The 17,639-nt window shown below is 34.6% G+C and overlaps 4 protein-coding genes across 5 annotated transcripts; 3 read left to right on the top strand and 1 right to left on the bottom strand.

Moving 5' to 3' along the window:
* The first annotated feature begins 5,149 nt into the window (after positions 1–5,149).
* On the top strand, positions 5,150–6,915 carry LOC106315705 (transmembrane emp24 domain-containing protein p24delta4). The gene is made up of 4 exons (XM_013753509.1): positions 5,150–5,459; positions 6,100–6,312; positions 6,427–6,503; positions 6,593–6,915. The coding sequence occupies exons 1-4, from the start codon at positions 5,244–5,246 to the stop codon at positions 6,735–6,737; spliced, it is 651 nt and encodes a 216-aa protein (XP_013608963.1). The 5' UTR covers positions 5,150–5,243; the 3' UTR covers positions 6,738–6,915.
* A 1,375-nt stretch (positions 6,916–8,290) lies between these two features.
* Positions 8,291–9,148, top strand: LOC106315668 (60S ribosomal protein L21-2). Its single transcript, XM_013753468.1, has 2 exons — positions 8,291–8,588; positions 8,765–9,148. Exons 1-2 carry the CDS (start codon positions 8,352–8,354, stop codon positions 9,020–9,022), a joined length of 495 nt encoding a protein of 164 aa, XP_013608922.1. The 5' UTR covers positions 8,291–8,351; the 3' UTR covers positions 9,023–9,148.
* Positions 9,149–10,051: 903 nt separating this feature from the next.
* LOC106318507 (GDP-mannose transporter GONST1) lies at positions 10,052–13,028 on the top strand. Of its 2 annotated transcripts, none has more exons than XM_013756517.1 (11): positions 10,052–10,178; positions 10,259–10,397; positions 10,719–10,841; positions 10,996–11,218; positions 11,304–11,443; positions 11,553–11,682; positions 11,789–11,887; positions 12,098–12,252; positions 12,326–12,442; positions 12,520–12,617; positions 12,696–13,028. In XM_013756517.1, the coding sequence occupies exons 4-11, from the start codon at positions 11,009–11,011 to the stop codon at positions 12,746–12,748; spliced, it is 1,002 nt and encodes a 333-aa protein (XP_013611971.1). In that variant the 5' UTR covers positions 10,052–10,178; positions 10,259–10,397; positions 10,719–10,841; positions 10,996–11,008; the 3' UTR covers positions 12,749–13,028. The 2 variants fall into 2 exon arrangements, with proteins under 2 accessions (XP_013611971.1, XP_013611972.1); XM_013756518.1 differs by having other exon boundaries at positions 10,076–10,178; positions 10,248–10,397; positions 12,696–12,984.
* Positions 13,029–13,084: 56 nt separating this feature from the next.
* Positions 13,085–16,352, bottom strand: LOC106318506 (prolycopene isomerase, chloroplastic). The gene is made up of 10 exons (XM_013756516.1): positions 16,091–16,352; positions 15,481–15,704; positions 15,286–15,396; positions 15,165–15,218; positions 14,996–15,087; positions 14,727–14,922; positions 14,469–14,660; positions 14,226–14,384; positions 13,905–14,147; positions 13,085–13,529 (listed from the first exon to the last, which is right to left on the bottom strand). Exons 1-10 carry the CDS (start codon positions 16,236–16,238, stop codon positions 13,215–13,217), a joined length of 1,734 nt encoding a protein of 577 aa, XP_013611970.1. The 5' UTR covers positions 16,239–16,352; the 3' UTR covers positions 13,085–13,214.
* Between the last annotated feature and the right edge of the window lie 1,287 nt (positions 16,353–17,639).

Here is a 17,639-nt window from a genome sequence, read left to right as displayed (position 1 = left end):
CTTGGGTTTTTTTTGGATGAATATGGAGAGAAAGTGAAAGAGATGTTGTTTAGTTCATAAGAATTGAGAATGAAAGAGTGTAAATCAATTTTTAGGTGCATTAAGAGCTTCAAATTGGTTGTTCATGGTGGTTGGTGTATTGATGGCAATGACAATATTGTGAATACTTGAGGAAGATGAGGGTAATAGAGTAAAATATGCATTTTCGAAAAGAAAAAAAAAAGTGATGGCATTTTCATAAATAATTTGAACTTTGGGTGTGAAAGAGGCAAGTCAAAGTTTCAAAAAAACATGAGTTAGTTTTGTGTTTGACTTTAAGTTTTGAGTCATATTTGCAAAAACCCCAAGTAATAATTAATATTTCAATTTCTTAAAAAAATATAGTGAAATTAAAACTAAAAGATCACTAGTCATGTTTTTTTCTAAAACTAAACTACAACAAAATCAAAAACAATAAATTTAAAATAAATATTCTATTAATTTTTAAAACGAAAACCAAAAACTGAAAACTAAAATCATCATTCGTGTTTTCTAAAAACTAAAAACTAAAATCATCATTCGCGTTTTTCTAAAAACTAAAATCTATTGTGGAAATCAAAAATCAAAAACTAAAATACAAAAACTAAAAACCAAAAACAAAAATCTAAAATCTAAAATCTAAAAACCATCCGAACAATCATAACCTAAAAATATGTATTTAGGATTATAAAATCATGTGCAGGCCGGGTTAACCCTTTAGAAAGGAGCCCACGACAACATCCCTATCCGGTGGTCGTTTTCTTCAACTTGACAATTACAACTAAACTTTTCATAGTAGTTTTGTGAAGGCTTCCCAATCACTGATGTGGGCCTATTTACGTATGGATTTGAATTCCTTTTTATTGCTTTTTTTAAAAAAATTGATTTACTCTGTTTGAATCCAAAAAAAATTCGGTATTTGATGCTCCTCTTTTTTCTATATAGTCGAATTTATCGGATTCAATTTGTTATCGCTTCGGGATTTATCAGATATAATATGTTTGCACATAGTTTTGAATTTTGTTTTCTAATTTTTTTTGTGTTATTTTCTAATTTCATTTGTCAAAATTACACTATAACCAAAAATAGTTGTGACTAAAGCATTTTTCACTTCAAATTTTTAAATTTTTTGGTCATTGTTTCACTCGATCTTTATTTTGTTTTCAGGTTTGACTAAGTACAAAAAAATACGTTAAAACCGAAACCCGAAATTATATTGGCTTCAGCTGATTTTTGAAAATGTTATTAAACCAGAACTGAGCATGACAAAAACAAGAACTGAGTCTATGTGGCTACCAGAGAGTACCAGAGAGAGAACATGCCAGTACTCTACTAAATCAGGTTCGCCATAGCTAAAATCCACAAGATAGCTTTATTTCCTTTGGCATTTGACTAGAACCGATGTATTTGCAACATTAAGTGTTCACCATAGTTTAAGCTCTTCCTCTAGAAGGTAGTCAATGAACCTCTTTTGGTAGGTTCTTCGATGATCAAAAGAGGCATTATTGCAGAGAATAAATGTAAGAAATGTGGAGTGAAGTAAAATGAGATTCATGAATTTTTATGAATTTTGTGTCACTGGGATGTAAATAATGGATATCGATCCGTAGGAGTCATTTAAATAAAGGGAAATTGGAGCCTATAGCAACGAAAAAAGGGTAATTGGCAGAGTAGCTATTTTATCTAATACAACAATACACCATGCATCTTTTATATAATAATACTACTATGCCCTCTTACACAACAGGTAAAACCTGTAAACAAAAAAAAACTAAAGTAATAATACTTACCTAACACACTTACATCGTGGCCTTTGGAGAATCACATACTGAGTTGTTTTTCCCCATTTTTGATCCACAGTAACTACCAAAACCATTTCTGGAGTAGAGTTGCCTAGGAGATGCCCATCTGCAACGGCTCGCTTGGCTACTGACGGAAAGCATTGCGCATCTGAAATCTATGGAGTCGCCGCGAGGTTCGTTAACTCTTCCTTCAATTGCTTTAATCTCTTCGGTTTACGTAGCGGTTACATGTACTATTCCCATGGATGTCGTCAATTACACATATCTTTCTTGCTGTGAATGTTCTTGAATTGATCGGAGAAGATGAACAGTTTTTGTAACATTGTATTTTATATTATTTTATGCGTATGGAATAGAAATGTAAAACAATATGTATTATGAATGTTTTATTCATGTTATGTAATGTGAAATAGTATGTTACTATACTTATTTATCATGTATCGTTTCATTTGATGATTAATAAAGAAAGTGTTATTTTGTTCACCAATATGTACTATACTATGTATTTTGTTCCATTCTATTTGGGTTTAGGGTTTATACTTGGGTTTAGAGTTTAGGGATTAAGATTTAGGGTTTAGTATTTGGAAGGTATGGTTGAGGTTTGATTGTGCCCTTATCGTGTATCGTTCCATTTGATGATTAATAATGAAAGTGGTATTTTGTTCACCAATATGTACTATACTATGTATTTTGTTCTATTCTATTTGGGTTTAGGGTTTATATTTGGATTTAGTGTTTATATTTGGATTTAGGGTTTATATTTAGGTAAGAGTTTAGTGATTAGAGTTTAGTATTTATAAGGTGAGGGAGTATGGTTAGTGTCAACATTAAATTTTTCTTTGCAATCATAGACATTCAATAAATTCACTAATATGTGCTATGTTATTTTCTTATTTTCTTTGTTCCATTCTATATGGATTTTTGGTTTATATTTGAGTTTATGGTTTATATTTGGATTTATGGTTTACTGATTAGAATTTAGGGCTTAGTATTTAAGGGTCGTGGTAAGATTGGGATTTGGATACGTTTAGTATTAATGAGTTGTATGTGGAGTTATAATCCTATACTACTTCGTTGATATGGACTAAAACACTCATGCATATGCATGTGGTCAACAAAAGTATACGCGGATGGTTCCTCTTTCTTTTATTTGAAATTAGGGGGTGTCCGCGCTTCGCGCGGAATATTATTTTATTGTTGTTAAGTATGATGTTTTATATGGTCATTATTTATTTGTGAAGAGCATGATTTAGTATTTTATTGTGTGATGTAGTATTATGTTATAGGTTAATATATTATGTGTTTGTCTTTTCAATATTATGTGTATGTTAGTGGTGAAATGAGCTTCTGATGTAAAACATCTTGAATTTCAATAAATTTTCATTTAAGCATTTATTGATTCTAACATTAACGGTTTAAGCGTCAACATTGTATTTAATATTTTCACATTTTTGAACACTATTCTTTTTGTTAACAACGTTGAACATTATTCTCCTAAGATGTTTTTTCCTTCTCCGCATATTTTGACTTGAGCCATCACCATCTATGTATTTCGTTTACATTTCCAGTGTGCGGTGTACCTTCGTTTCTCTTGTTTTTCCTCGTCTTTTTCTCTTGTGAGATTATCTAATATTTGTTGTAGATCAGGTTTATGAGTTCCCAGTTGTACGGTTGTTTCTCGTGATGTTGTACGCTGTTCTGGTCAATATTTGTCCTCTTCTTCCTTAAATTTGGAAAATGTTAGGAACTACATCTCTTGGGTTGGTCAGAGTTTAGTTGTCTTTAATGTTGCCTTCCTCGTAGTTGGCTTGTCGTTGATAGTCACTGCTCGTCTTGGTTTTCAAAATCTAGTTTTTGCTGATTTGACTTTTAGGTTCTCTTCATAGATCGAGGATGGCTCCACAGTTTATTGATTTTTTGTACTCTCCTTTTCTCTCTTTGTTCTCTCATCTCGTTACACTTTTCATCGCTGGATGCGTCTCCGGGGGCTCTCTATTTCACCATGTTTGCCACTCCAGGTTTGGATAGTGTTTTCCTTTGTGTATGTTATGTAGGCTTGGAAGATTATTTCTTGTCTCAAACTTGAGATTTGGTTTCTTTGTGGTTACCTTCCTTTCTCCCTCATTTATGTTATCTTTCTTCTTTTCCTGCTTCCCTTGGTATAAGTGTGTGGAGTTAGTCTCTTGGAGCTTTTGTCTCTTCTATTCAGAGCTTTATGATTCTTCGTTGGCAATGAACACCTTGTATGTGGTTGTTTGTTTGTGAGGTGCTTCTTAACTCTTAGCTGGTGGTTGTGCTTTAGGCATGTGTTTTCGTGCTTCGTGGTGACTGGTATCTTCCATTGATTATTCTCCTTCTGGCCCGTTTTTTTTTTTTGGTTGGTGCTTGATCGCGTTCATTTGTGTTCCAGACTTTTACTGAGTTAGTGTTACTATGGTATTTTGTTTTTTCTTTGTGATTTTGGAAATTTAGGTTTAGATTATGTATTGTACTCTAGTTTTTTTAGTTTAGTTATTTTATAGTTTTCAATAGTCAAATAAATTTATAATTTGTAAATAAAATAGTAGAAAATATCAAAAAAAAAGTTTGTGTTATTTTTTATTTATGAATAAATAAAATATGTAAAATATATTTTTATCATATTTTTTTATTCATCTTCAATTTAACTGACCAATAAAATAGATTATAAAATTTCATATAATAATGGTTAGTGTGAGAAAATTTTTATGGCACAATTAGAAAGTATTAAGCCAAATTGTAAAAATGTAAAAGAAGAATGACCTAAAATGTAAAAACAAAAAATATATGGAGACACATATCATCAAACCTCCTATCACTTGTCATAAGAGGAGAAAAAGTTAACTTTATATATATATATAGTTTTAAAGTGCTATTGAACTTATATTCTATTGGTCACGTTATTCACTCCAACACAATTAGCTGATACCTACAAAAAAAAAGGACATAACAGGACACTTTATGACATAAATGTCAGAAATTATATTATGTCAAAATCAATGACATTCACCTAATTTGTATTCAAAACAAGGCTAGTTCACAAATAAGCCTTTAAATAAACCCTTTTAAAATTCCAAATCCAAAAGTACTATATAATCAAGGTTGCAAATGAACATATATATACACAGGTTAAATAGAGTTTAGCCTTGTAACTTGTAAAAAAAACACAAAAATTGGGTAATAGGCTGAACTTTCTCTTAAATGATTAAAAATTAAGAAGATTTTAGCAACAACAAAAAAAGTGATAAAAAAGGAAGATTTCAGAATATTTATAAAAATTATATATATTCAGAGCTTAGTGGATTTATGAAATGAGAAAGAAAACAAATCTCGTTGGTAGAATAACAAGAAAACAAGATCTGACTACTTACATCCAATCTCAATCGGGGAAAAAGTTTGAAGAAGATGCAGCCTGAGTTTGCGACGACGTTCTCACTCCTTTCGGCTCTCTTTTTCCTTGTGACGCCGGAGCTAATTCCAGTCAGTGAAGCCGTGTGGCTCAACATACCTAAGACGGGAACAAAGTGCGTCTCGGAGGAAATCCAGAGTAAGGTCGTCGTCTTGGCAGATTACCTCGTCATCTCCGACGAGCATTCCATCTTCCCCACTGTCTCCGTTAAGGTAAAATTGGTTTCTAGATTCGAATCTGGACTCTCTCTCTGCTTCGATCTCTTACTATTATAGGAAATTTATTGTCTATGGTAATGTGAATTCGACCTAACTTTCTATAAATTGTGCATTGATTGTTCGGATTATAGCTTCCTTATTTTGAAAAATAATGTGAATACAGGCGTTTCTTTGTTCGTTCTAGATGTGCATTTACTTTCACCTTCATGGAGTGAAACTAATAAACCATGTATCTGCTTCATGGAAGATTATTAGAGATTTTTGCGAATATGATCACTTGATCAGAGAAACATATTGGGCTCAAGGGTTGTGAAAATAGATGTATTTGTGAATATAATGTAGTCTGTTCTTGAGCTTAAGCATTATTATGTGATTAAATGGGAAGAGAAGACGAGCTTTTCTAGTAATGTCTCTATGTTTGTGAGCTTGATCAACAAAGTGTGTGATTGAAGATGAATGGTGTAATTATGTATCTTGTTAAGTTTTCCACTACCAATTGACTCTTCATGCTACCACATAGCTTGATGGATTATAGTAGAAACTGTAATCACATAGCTTGATATGAGGCATCTCAACCCTTTGAAGAGGACATTGACAAGAAAGAAATTATATATTGTATTGTATTGTATTGTAGGTTACATCACCATATGGAAACGTTTTGCACCACAGCGACAACGCAACGCATGGTCAATTTGCGTTTACAACCCAAGAATCAGGAACCTACTTGGCTTGTTTCGAGGCCGAAGGAAACAGTCATGGTAACAAAGACATTAGCATCAACCTTGACTGGAAAACTGGAATCGCGGCCAAGGATTGGGACTCCATTGCTAGAAAAGAGAAGATTGAGGTAAGAAGAGCTACTAGCTCTCTGTTTCCCAATAGTTTTTCTCAAGAAATTTTTCGATGCACATCTATGAATAGTTAGTATCTTTATATAACGCCACTATGCCTTAAATCTTAGGGTGTGGAGTTGGAGCTTAGGAAACTTGAAGGTGCAGTTGAGGGCATTCATGAGAATCTACTTTACCTAAAAGACAGGTAAAAACTTAATGAACGAACATCTACATTGTTTAAAAATGTCGAGAAGAGATCAAAATCACTTTTTCTCCCTTTTCACTACATTGCAGAGAAGCGGAGATGAGGATTGTGAGTGAAAAAACAAACTCGCGAGTTGCATGGTACAGTATAATGTCGCTAGGCATCTGCATTGTCGTCTCTGGTTTACAGATTTTGTACTTGAAGCAATACTTTGAAAGGAAGAAGCTTATTTAGATAAGATGATGGATGATCCATGGATACTAGAAACCAACACTTTCCTTTGCTTTCTTCTTATACCACTCTTTTGAACTCAATAGTGTAAAACTTTTTTGTTTCACTCATTTAACTTGTAATCTGTCCCTCGGTTAGATAATTATATATCTACATTCTAATAATCAGAATTTAAATTACATTTTACTGGGAGAAATGCAATGTTACTTTCTATCTTGATCAAGATCTTGGGTAGGAAGATAGAGTGAGGTTTGAAGGACAGAACTTAGGTTCACCTCCGGCTGAACTTTTAAATTCACTTCACCCTTTAGAACCAATCAAAGTCACACCGATTATTAATTTAAATATATTAAATTAAATAAAAAAAAACTACAAAAAATAAAAACGTTAATTTTAGCGACGCTAACGCTTTCAGCTAAATCATAAACCTAAAATCTTAAATTCTAAACTCTATATCTTAAATTTTAAATCCAAATCCAAACCTCTAAACCCAAACCCTATGCCCTAAACCCCAATCCTAGACCATAACCCCAAATTATATATCCTAAACACAAAAACTAGACTATAAACCTAAACTCTATACTCTAAACTCAAGTCCTAGACCCTAAACCCAAACCGTAAACCTTAAACCCAAATTATATACCTTAAACCCAAAACCTTAACCATAAATCCAAACGGTAAATCTTAAACTCAAACCGTAAATCCTAAACCCAAAACCTATACCCTATACCTTAAATTCAAACCCAAAACCCAAACGGTAAACCCTAAACCCAAACCCCAAACTTAGATGCTATAGGGTTTGGGTTAAGGTTTACGGTTTGAGTGTAAGGTCTAAGACTTAGGTTTAGGGTATATGATTTAGGTTTATAGTCTATTTTTTGGGTTTAAGGTATATAATTTGGGTTTAGGATCTAGGATTAGGGTTTAGGATATAGGGTTTGGATTTAGAGGTTTGGATTTGGGTTTAAAATTTAGGGTATAGGGTTTGGATTTTGGTTTAAAATTTAGAGTATAGGGTTTAGAATTTAAGATTTAGAGTTTAGGTTTTCGCTAGCGGTGTTAGCATCGTTAAAATTAGCATTTTTATTTTTATATCTATTTTTTATTTAATTTAATATTTTTTAATTGGTTTTTAAGAGTGTGGTGAATTTAAAGGTTTACCGTAGCGGGTGAACCTAAGTTTTGTTAACTATAAACCAATTTTGTGTCCAAATCTCATAATTTCAAAGGATGTAAGGGTTCTTTTTATTTTTTATATGCCAAATCTCATCAGTTGAGCCGCATTGAATTTTATCATATTTTATCGGATTTTTAAATAGTAAGTTTTTAACCAAATCTAAACCGGATGATACAGGGAATGACAGAGTCACCGGTTTCGACTGCACATCGGTCAGGTATGAAAACGCATATGTTTAGGCGTTTTTAATTGGCAAAACAAAACAACGCTTCCTTCAAAGTTCTCATAACCAAATGGACTTATACAAATTAGGCTTACATAGACGGCCCACTAGGCCCATATAAACAAACCCTAGTATGTTTATAAGTTTCTTCTCTTTGCTTCGCCGTCTTCTCCAAGGGTTTCAGCCACCACCACACAGAGAAAGAGAAACAGCGAAAATGCCGGCGGGTCACGGAGTGAGGGCGAGAACCAGGGATCTGTTCGCGAGAGGGTTCAGGAAGAAGGGTGTTATCCCACTCTCTACCTACCTCAGGACCTTCAAAGTCGGAGATTACGTGGATGTGAAGGTTAATGGAGCTATCCACAAAGGTATGCCTCACAAGTTCTACCATGGTCGTACTGGTCGCGTCTGGAACGTTACTAAGCGAGCCGTTGGTGTCGAAGTCAACAAGCAGGTATGATCTGTATTCTGTTTGCATTCATATTCATGAGTGTTGAATGAATGTTAGAACTGATTGTGATTGTTTGCTGTGTACGTTTGTTTTAGCTGTCGATTTAGAATATTAAAATAGATAGTTTTGTGTTGGAACATGGGTGATAACTTATCTCTTGTGGTTGTGTCGTGGTTTAGATTGGTAACAGAATCATAAGGAAGAGGTTGCATGTGCGTGTGGAGCACGTGCAGCAGTCAAGGTGTGCTGAGGAGTTTAAACTAAGGAAGAAGAATAACGATGTGCTCAAGGCTGCAGCCAAAGCCAGAGGGGAGACAATCAGCACCAAGAGACAGCCTAAAGGTCCCAAGCCTGGTTTCATGGTCGAGGGTATGACATTGGAGACGGTCACTCCTATCCCTTACGATGTTGTCAACGATCTCAAGGGTGGCTACTAAATTTTCCATTTTTGCTCTTTATCTGCTCAAGAGTTTTTTGCAGTTTATCTTTTGAACCAAGACTGATTTTTATATGGTATGGAGATGTAGTTCAGATGGTTATTAAGTGATCATTTTGCATAATCATGTGTTCATTTATTTGTAATATCACTTTCTGCATACATAACAGAGAGCATAGCTCTACGTGACATAAGACAGACATCACAATGTACTCACTAGGGAAATCAACGATCTTCTGAGAACATTTGGATCTAGGCTCCTGAGAAAGTATTTTAGTTAAAATGGCAATGTATTTTATGTCGTTTAATTGTGAGTTAAGAGATTTAATTTAACATAAAAGAGCTGTTTCCTATAGTTAATGGTGACCTCCTCATTAGTGTTTTGGCTTAAGTGGGATCATTGTGATACATCCATTTCATTCTTAAGATATTTTCTTGAAAAGTAAGAGAATAAACGTTTCAAATCACATGAAAACATATAAAATAGACAATAAACATATTTATTAATCTTGGGTATGGTTAACAACTAATAGTCAAAGTTAGATAATAACAAGAGATCATAATTATAATGAGCTTTTAAAATAATTATCCAAGTAGTGGATTGTGGCTGGTAGTGGTGGTATATGAGGTGAGTCTTATAAGTTATAACAATAGAGGCAAATGGGTTACTGAGAGTTGGGCCACAAAATGCCTAATATAAAAAGTAGACAACAATATTGAATAATGTGGTTTATTCCCACTGAAGTCCTATGTATTTTGTTTTAATTAAGATCTATTCAATTATTGGAACATGAGAGGAAATTTAGAGATTGCAATTTTACTCCCAAGTTATTTGGTCAAATTAAACCAGCCACAACACAACCAGTATGAATAGCAAAGAAAGTAACCTTTTTAGCAAAGAATGAAAGTTAAATAAAAACGAAAGAAAATTAAATTTGAAAAACGCACAAGAGAATATATATAATAAATATAGAAAAAAGTCTTTCTAAAATGTAGGACCGATATATAAGTTTGGTAATAAAACATTGTCACTGGATGTGATTTTATAAAATCCCATTTTGTCTGTCTCCATCCTTTTGAAATGTAACTGCAAGAAAGAAGAAAGAAGAAAGAAGAAAGAAGAAAGAAAGAAGAAAGAAGACAATACAAACGAAATCGTGAGTTTTTTTTTTGCTTTTTTTTTTTTGGATAATTGCATTCATAAGTCTGAACATGTGATTTTGAAGAGTTTGCGCAGGCTAGCATCGACTTCGGTTTGACGGAAAGACCAGATCGAGACTCTTAAAAGACGAAGACTGTCTGATCTGGGTTTTAATCTCTCTTCCATCTCCCTGCTGAGAATCCGAAGGTGAATCTCCATGTTCGTGTCTTCAAAGGTACTTTCTTTATTTTGCTTTTTTTTTTTAACAATCTCATGAGGTTTGAAAGCTAATATGGACTTTGTAGCTTATCCCAAGTCTTAAAAACGTTGACTTGCTTGAATCTAATTATAGTATGTTGGTTTGTGTGTTCTTTCTCTTACCATACTTGGCCAATTTTCTTACGATCTAATTGGCGTGTTAACTTGCTCAATACCCTGTGCTTGCTTGATATTTTTAAAGAACGTAGAAGCTTTAAATGGATACCTCTATCTACTTACTTTGCCTTCGGTTTATCCTTTTTTTATCTGAAACTGACACTTAACATCTTCTCTGAAGGACTTGACCATTTGGGGCACTTGAGTTCATTAGTAGGGTAGTTTCATATCCCACTGGAGACTGGCACACCAAATTTCATGTGAACGAGTTCTTAATACAAGCATTTAGGAGAGAAGTGATCAGGTTCACTCTCAATACTCCTTTACTTTCTTTTTCATGATTAGGGATGGAATAGAGATTCAGAAAAAATGAGTTATTGTTTTCATTTTCGATATCTTTCAAAGGTGCCACCTTTATTAAATGGATGTCTAACACTGATTCTGTATTAATGTGTTAGGTCCTCATTGGCAATGAAATCTTACGAACACGATGGAGTGGACTTGGAAGATGGGAAGACACGAAAAGCTGGAGGAGATAAACCAACTCTGAGAAAGATACCTAACCAGGCTTTGTTATCCGGTTTAGCTTATTGCGTTTCATCATGCAGCATGATACTAGTTAACAAGTTTGTTCTTTCCAGCTACAACTTCAATGCTGGGATCTTCTTAATGTTATACCAGGTATGTATTGTTCATGCAATTTCCTTAGCAGACTCTGTATTGGTTAAACCTTTTAATAATCTTACATGTCTCTGTGATGTTGCAGAACTTTGTCTCAGTGATAATTGTTATGGCCTTGAGCGTTATGGGTCTAATAACAACTGAACCATTGACCTTGAGATTAATTAAGGTCTGGTTCCCCGTTAACGTGATCTTTGTTGGGATGCTTATCACAAGCATGTTTAGGTAACGACATGAGAAAGTTATAAACTAACTACTATGTCGTGTTTAAACGACATTTGAAGTGTGGATTTGACTTGATTGTTTGTTTCATTTACATTTTTGCCTTTGACAGTTTGAAATACATCAACGTAGCAATGGTCACGGTCCTGAAGAATGTCACTAATGTAATAACAGCAGTTGGTGAGATGTATCTATTCAACAAGCATCATGATAACAAAGTGTGGCTTGCTCTCTTCTTAATGGTACGCTTGTCCATTTTTTAAAGTGTTCCAAACAAGCATCATTGTTATAATGATATTCATTTGTTTGATTTGGTCTAATGATAGATTCTTCCCTTCCTTGATGCAGATCATATCTGCAGTATCTGGTGGGATAACAGATCTATCTTTCAATGCTGTTGGCTATGCCTGGCAAATTGCTAATTGCTTCTTAACTGCATCTTACTCTGTAAGTAAACATTTGTTTTTGTGCATGCTCTTATAACAACACCTACTAGAATTATTTGAAACCATAAACAAACAAATATGAAAAGCAGAGCCCATTAAACATGTTTTTTTTTTTTGTGTAAAGCCTAAACCATGAACCTCATTTTGAACATGCTCATGAGATGCAATACTATATGTTATTTTCTCATATTATGTTTAATTTTCTTTTCAGCTGACACTGAGAAAGACAATGGATACGGCCAAGCAAGTTACTCAATCTGGAAACTTGAACGAGTTCTCCATGGTCTTGCTTAATAACACGCTTTCATTACCGCTTGGCCTTATTCTTTCCTTTGCTTTCAACGAGATTGATTATCTTTACAACACGTGTGTTCACTTCCTGACATCTTTTCCTGTCAAATAGAAACCAAAGCTGATTGGCGTATAATGTTATGTGCAGGCCACTTCTTCGATTGCCAGGTTTCTGGATGGTCATGACACTCAGTGGACTACTAGGTCTTGCTATTAGCTTCACTTCAATGTGGTTTCTTCATCAAACCGGAGCTACAACATACAGGTAAGATATTAGACACTAAAATGCAAATTTCAAACTCTGTACTTGCTTTTCATCTTGTGTTTTATGTAATTTCACAGCTTGGTGGGATCACTAAACAAGATACCTTTGTCTATTGCTGGGATCGTTCTTTTCCATGTACCGACCAGTTTGCAGAACTCAGCAAGCATACTCTTTGGTAAGCAGTCCCTCTGTTCGTCTGACTAATATCTCTCGTGCTGTGCATTAACCTGAGAGATGCTTGTTTGGTCTACAGGTCTTGTGGCTGGAGTTGTGTTTGCCAGAGCCAAAATGAGGGAGAAGTCCTAGAAACAGTTTATCGTTTCCAACACTGTTTCTTACAGCAATTAGTATTGGACATGCTTTGAAAGATTAAGTTCCCCCAATTCAATTGTTTGTTGAGTAGAATTGGGTTTACAACCTCACAATTATAGTGAGAATGTGTTAAAGGTACTTGCCATACTATGACTAGTGACAAGACTTGTAGTAAAGTATTTAACTGAGAGTATTTGATTCTTGGGTGGTAAAAGAGGAGCTGTTATATCTTTCTGGTTTTGACCTTATCTGCCAAATCCATTTTGATTACATCTATTGTTTGTGTCTTTTCGCCTTTTATTATGAGAATCTTGTTTTTTTGGTCCTCTATAATGAGAAAATTACATTGTGTTCAATGATAGCTAAAGTAACATTTTCTGTATTGAAGTATGAGGTAAAAACCAAGAAAAGGAAGTGAACAGAAAGAAACATACATACAAAATAGTTATAGCACATATATCTACAAGCCTATAGCATCAAGAAGCTCTGAATGCTTAGAAACTGTGACAAGCGAATTGGCCACAATGGCACCACTAGCAGCCACGGCAGGGACACCAATCCCAGGAAAGGTCGAGTCACCACAACACATAAGCTGCGGAATGGGAGCAGAATGGCCAGGAAACGTACCTTTCCCTGCCTCTATAGCAGGCCCATATGTTCCTCTGTTCCTCCTCAGAAATCTCTGATGCGTCAATGGCGTTCCCACCAAACTCACCTCGCACTTCTCCCTCTTAAACCCTGGCCCTAACGCTCGCTCCACCGCTTTCCACATCACCTGATCACCAACCGCACCATCACATATTGATTATCACTAACGTTGATTTGGCTTTTCTCAAGTTTGGCTACATTATATTTTATACTGTTATTGTTTGCTCTAAGAACATCTCCGATGTATTATTCCTATTTTTTCATCAAAATGGAGTAATTCTATAATGAAGTTAATTTTACTCTATTTTGAGGTGAAAAATAAAGTAACTAACAAAATTGAGTAAACTCATTTTTACTCTATTAATATTGGAGTATTTTTTTATTATAAACTTCATTTTCAAGTAAAAAAATAGAACGAAGTTGGAGATGCTTATAACGTTTGGTATGGTTTCGGTTTACAGACTTGCACACAAGTTTCAAAGAACAAAAATGAATGTGTTACCTCCGACCGTTGTGATTTGAGATCCTTATACTCGGCACTTTTCCTGTCAAGACCTTCCCAGAGACTAAAAGGTTCGGTTCCAGGCATGTAAGCGTGCAGAACATGTTTCCCCGGTGGTGCAAGGTTCGGGCTAAGAACGCTAGGGACTGATATCAGAACCACATTCTGGTCAGCATCCACACCACGGTCCCAATCATTCACAACAATATGATGAATCTCAAGGTCATCTGCTATTCCTTGTTCCTGTTCCATTAAGAAAAAAAAACTCAGAAAAAAAAAACAAGAAAAGGACCAAACACACCAAGATGAAACGTTTCTTACCTTTGCATCGAATCCCAAGTGAAGATGCATGAATGATTCACATTGAGGCGTTGTGTTCACACCTGAAACGTATGAATCTGGGAGAGCTCCTGGAGGTAAAAGCTTTAACGTGTCCCACATCGATGCGTTGCTGACTACAGCCTTTCTAGCTCGAACAAACTGTGATTATTTTACATAATAAAATGAGTAAAATGGTGAAAGAAAAATTGAATTAGTTACTTAAATTCATGAAACTCTTCATACTTGACCGTTCCTTAGCTTGACTCCAACGGCTTTACCATTCTCAATGACAATGTTTTCAACATGGCTTTTGAGAGACAAACGTCCACCAAACTTCTCCAAGCCACGGACAAGCGCTTCAACCACTGCTCCACTGCCATCAATAGGATACTCCAGTGTGCAGCCTGGTTTGTACCACTCCGCAAACATGTAGATCTGCACACAGAAGAAATAATTAGAACCTTATCTTGTCCACCAAAGAAAAATTGACATTCTTGTTACCATTTCTGCTGAAAGAATGCCATCAGATTTGACTCCAGCGAGAAGGAAAGCAAGAAGATCAATCCAGTTTCGTATAAAAGGGTCTTTCAACTCCAAGGAATCAACGATCTCCAAGAATGGACGGAGAAGCTTTGTGGCTCCTAAGGCCCCTTGAGGACCCATTTTGATGAAAGATTTCAAGAGGGAAGGAGCATATCTAGCAAGAGACAAACAAACATATTAAGAAAACACTAAAAAATGATTCTATTGTGATACACCACTAGTACTACCTAGCAGCAGCTGTGGAGAGAACACCAAGATCACCGCGAATAGACAATGGTGGTAATGCCATAGCAGCAGAAGACAGAGGGAGTATTGCTCCCTGCAGGTTTCATATCAATGTGATTATTAGCAGATGAAAGTAAATGTCAAATTCATATTTGACAAATAAGCACCCACAAGAAGCTTCTCCCACTCTTGGACTGCGTTAGTTCCTGCATATTTCTCTAGATCCTGAAGTAAAAATAACAACAACATCAGAGATACAGTATCATATCATCTCATATAAACATTTGTTTACCTTGAAGAAATCAGTAGGGCCTATGCGTGACAAGAAATCTCCTTCTGGTAAGTAAACCATCCAAGAATCATATTTGGCGCATGGAAGTGATTCACCTAAAGCATCTAGAACCTGAAACCAACCCACAATGAATAGGAACAAACTCCAAGGACATAACAACAAACAAACAAAGACAAAAGAGAAAAATGTTTTTACTTGAGCAAGTGGGTTTGCTTGAGGGCCTCGTGATTGTAAGCCAGAGAACAGAGACGGTCCTGAGTCGAATTTGTAACCTTTGATCTCAAAGGAGTGAGCAGCGCCACCGGGAAGGTCATGACTCTCGAGGACGAGCACATCTTGATTGTATCTAGCTAACAATGCACCACAACATAATCCTCCTATGCCACTTCCAATTACCACAACATCTGCTTCAGGCTCTCCTTAAAAATACACACAACCATACAGTAAAATAGTTAATACTATATTTATCATTTTTAAGCGTATATAAAGCATATAGCGAATGACAAAAAAAGAAAAGAAGTAAAAATACATAACAGATTAACTCGGGAAGACATAGAAAGACATAAACTTGCTAACTGTTCAATAAGACAACTAGTTTAGGTTTTGCTTTTTTACTCGCATTGCAAGAAACGAAGTTGCAGCTTTTAAAAGATTATTACAATAATGGGAACACATAAGCCACTTGTCATTATTCCAGTTCATTTGTGTTTCAAATTCACCTTTATTTTTGTGAATTAAGCAGAAGAAAGTAACGAAAAAGAGATATATATATATATATATATAGAGAGAGAGAGAGAGAGTGAACCAGGGAAAGATTTCTTGATGGGAAGATTGCCATTGGAAGAGGTTGAAGAAGAAGAAGACGCCCGTATGAAGCGAGATCTGACAGTTGGGCGTCTAAAGTTAGAGAGAAACGGTGGCTGAAGGGTCCAACTGCAGAAGGTAGCGGCCATAGGAGGAGACAGAGAGAGGATCAGGAGTCAGTCTCTCTGTGTGTGGATTTGGCGGGCTCATTGTTCTTTCCTTTGTGATGGAGAGAAAGATTATCAACAGAGGCCTTAAACAAGCCACGTACAAGCACCACGTTTTTTTCTCCCTTATACAGTAGTGGTCAATAACACCATGGGCTAAATTCTGATAGGCCTATATACTAGCTCAAAGCCCATAACTGACACCAAGAGCAATTTGTATTCAACCTTTTAAATCGTGTAAATCATACAACTGCATGGTTTTTTTTTTGAAAAAGGTTTGTACTTTTGTAGCTTTTGTTCGATAAACATAAAAATGATCATTTCAAAGCTGGATATTTTAATGAAATTTTGTGAATTAAAATTTATGAATTATATTATTTAATGTATAATAATAGTCTTTATCATATTTTTATTTTAAACAAACAGAAAACTAAAAAATATTTTATTTTTAATTTATATTCAATTTAGATCAGTTTTTGTTTTTACTTTTAAATTACAAAACAATATTTCCATTGTTTTATTTATTATCAAAGATACATTGAATTTGCAGTTTTGGGAGAGATCATATTTCATGATTTTGGCGGAAAACTTATTTTTACAGTTTTGGCAGTAAAACCAGAATTCACATTTTTGATGGAAAAAATCATTATTGCAGTTTTTTGGCTGGAGAACTTATTTTTTTGTGGTTTTGGCGAAAAAACTTTAATTTATGTTTTTAACGAAAAAAATATGTTTTCTTTTTGGCCGAAAAACATGTTTTTGCAATTTTGCCTGGAAAAAATTAATTTTCCAGAAAACTTATCTTAGCAGTTTCAGGAATAAAACTCATCTTGTGGTTTCCTCGGAAAAATTCATATTGATGGTTTTGGCGAAAAAATGTTTTTGTAATTTTGGGAGGAAAACTCGTTACTAAAAGAAAGTTGCAAAAACAGTTTGATCTCTTTTATATAACACTCTTAATTAAACTATGTTCCCTAGAAAGGGACATGTAAACAGCCTTTCATAAGGCCAAATCCTACATCTATAAAAACTTATTCACATCTTTTCATCTTTTTTGTTTATGTGTGTGGTGATTATCACATAAACTCTTGTTACCCTACAAGTTACATTTTCTTTTACAAATTTTGATTGTGGTTTCCACAAATGTCTCTCGTTTCACCTGATGGAAGATCAAAAATATGTTGAAGGATTTTCATTGTGGCTTTACACAAGGTGGTTGTTTTTTTCTTTTCAGTATTGTATTAGATGATATTTACATAAACAAATTTTTTCTTACAAACAAATGCACTTGTTGTAAGAAAATATTTTTTGAATAAATTTAATAATATTGAAAAATATGCATAATTATATAGTTTTTATCTGAATGCAATTTTGAAAACATAA

This window comes from Brassica oleracea, chromosome C9, assembly GCF_000695525.1.
Source record: "Brassica oleracea var. oleracea cultivar TO1000 chromosome C9, BOL, whole genome shotgun sequence".
NCBI classification, from domain to species: Eukaryota; Viridiplantae; Streptophyta; class Magnoliopsida; order Brassicales; family Brassicaceae; genus Brassica; species Brassica oleracea.
The sequence above is the reverse complement of the archived record's forward strand: the minus strand, read 5'-3'. Positions and strand labels throughout refer to the sequence as shown.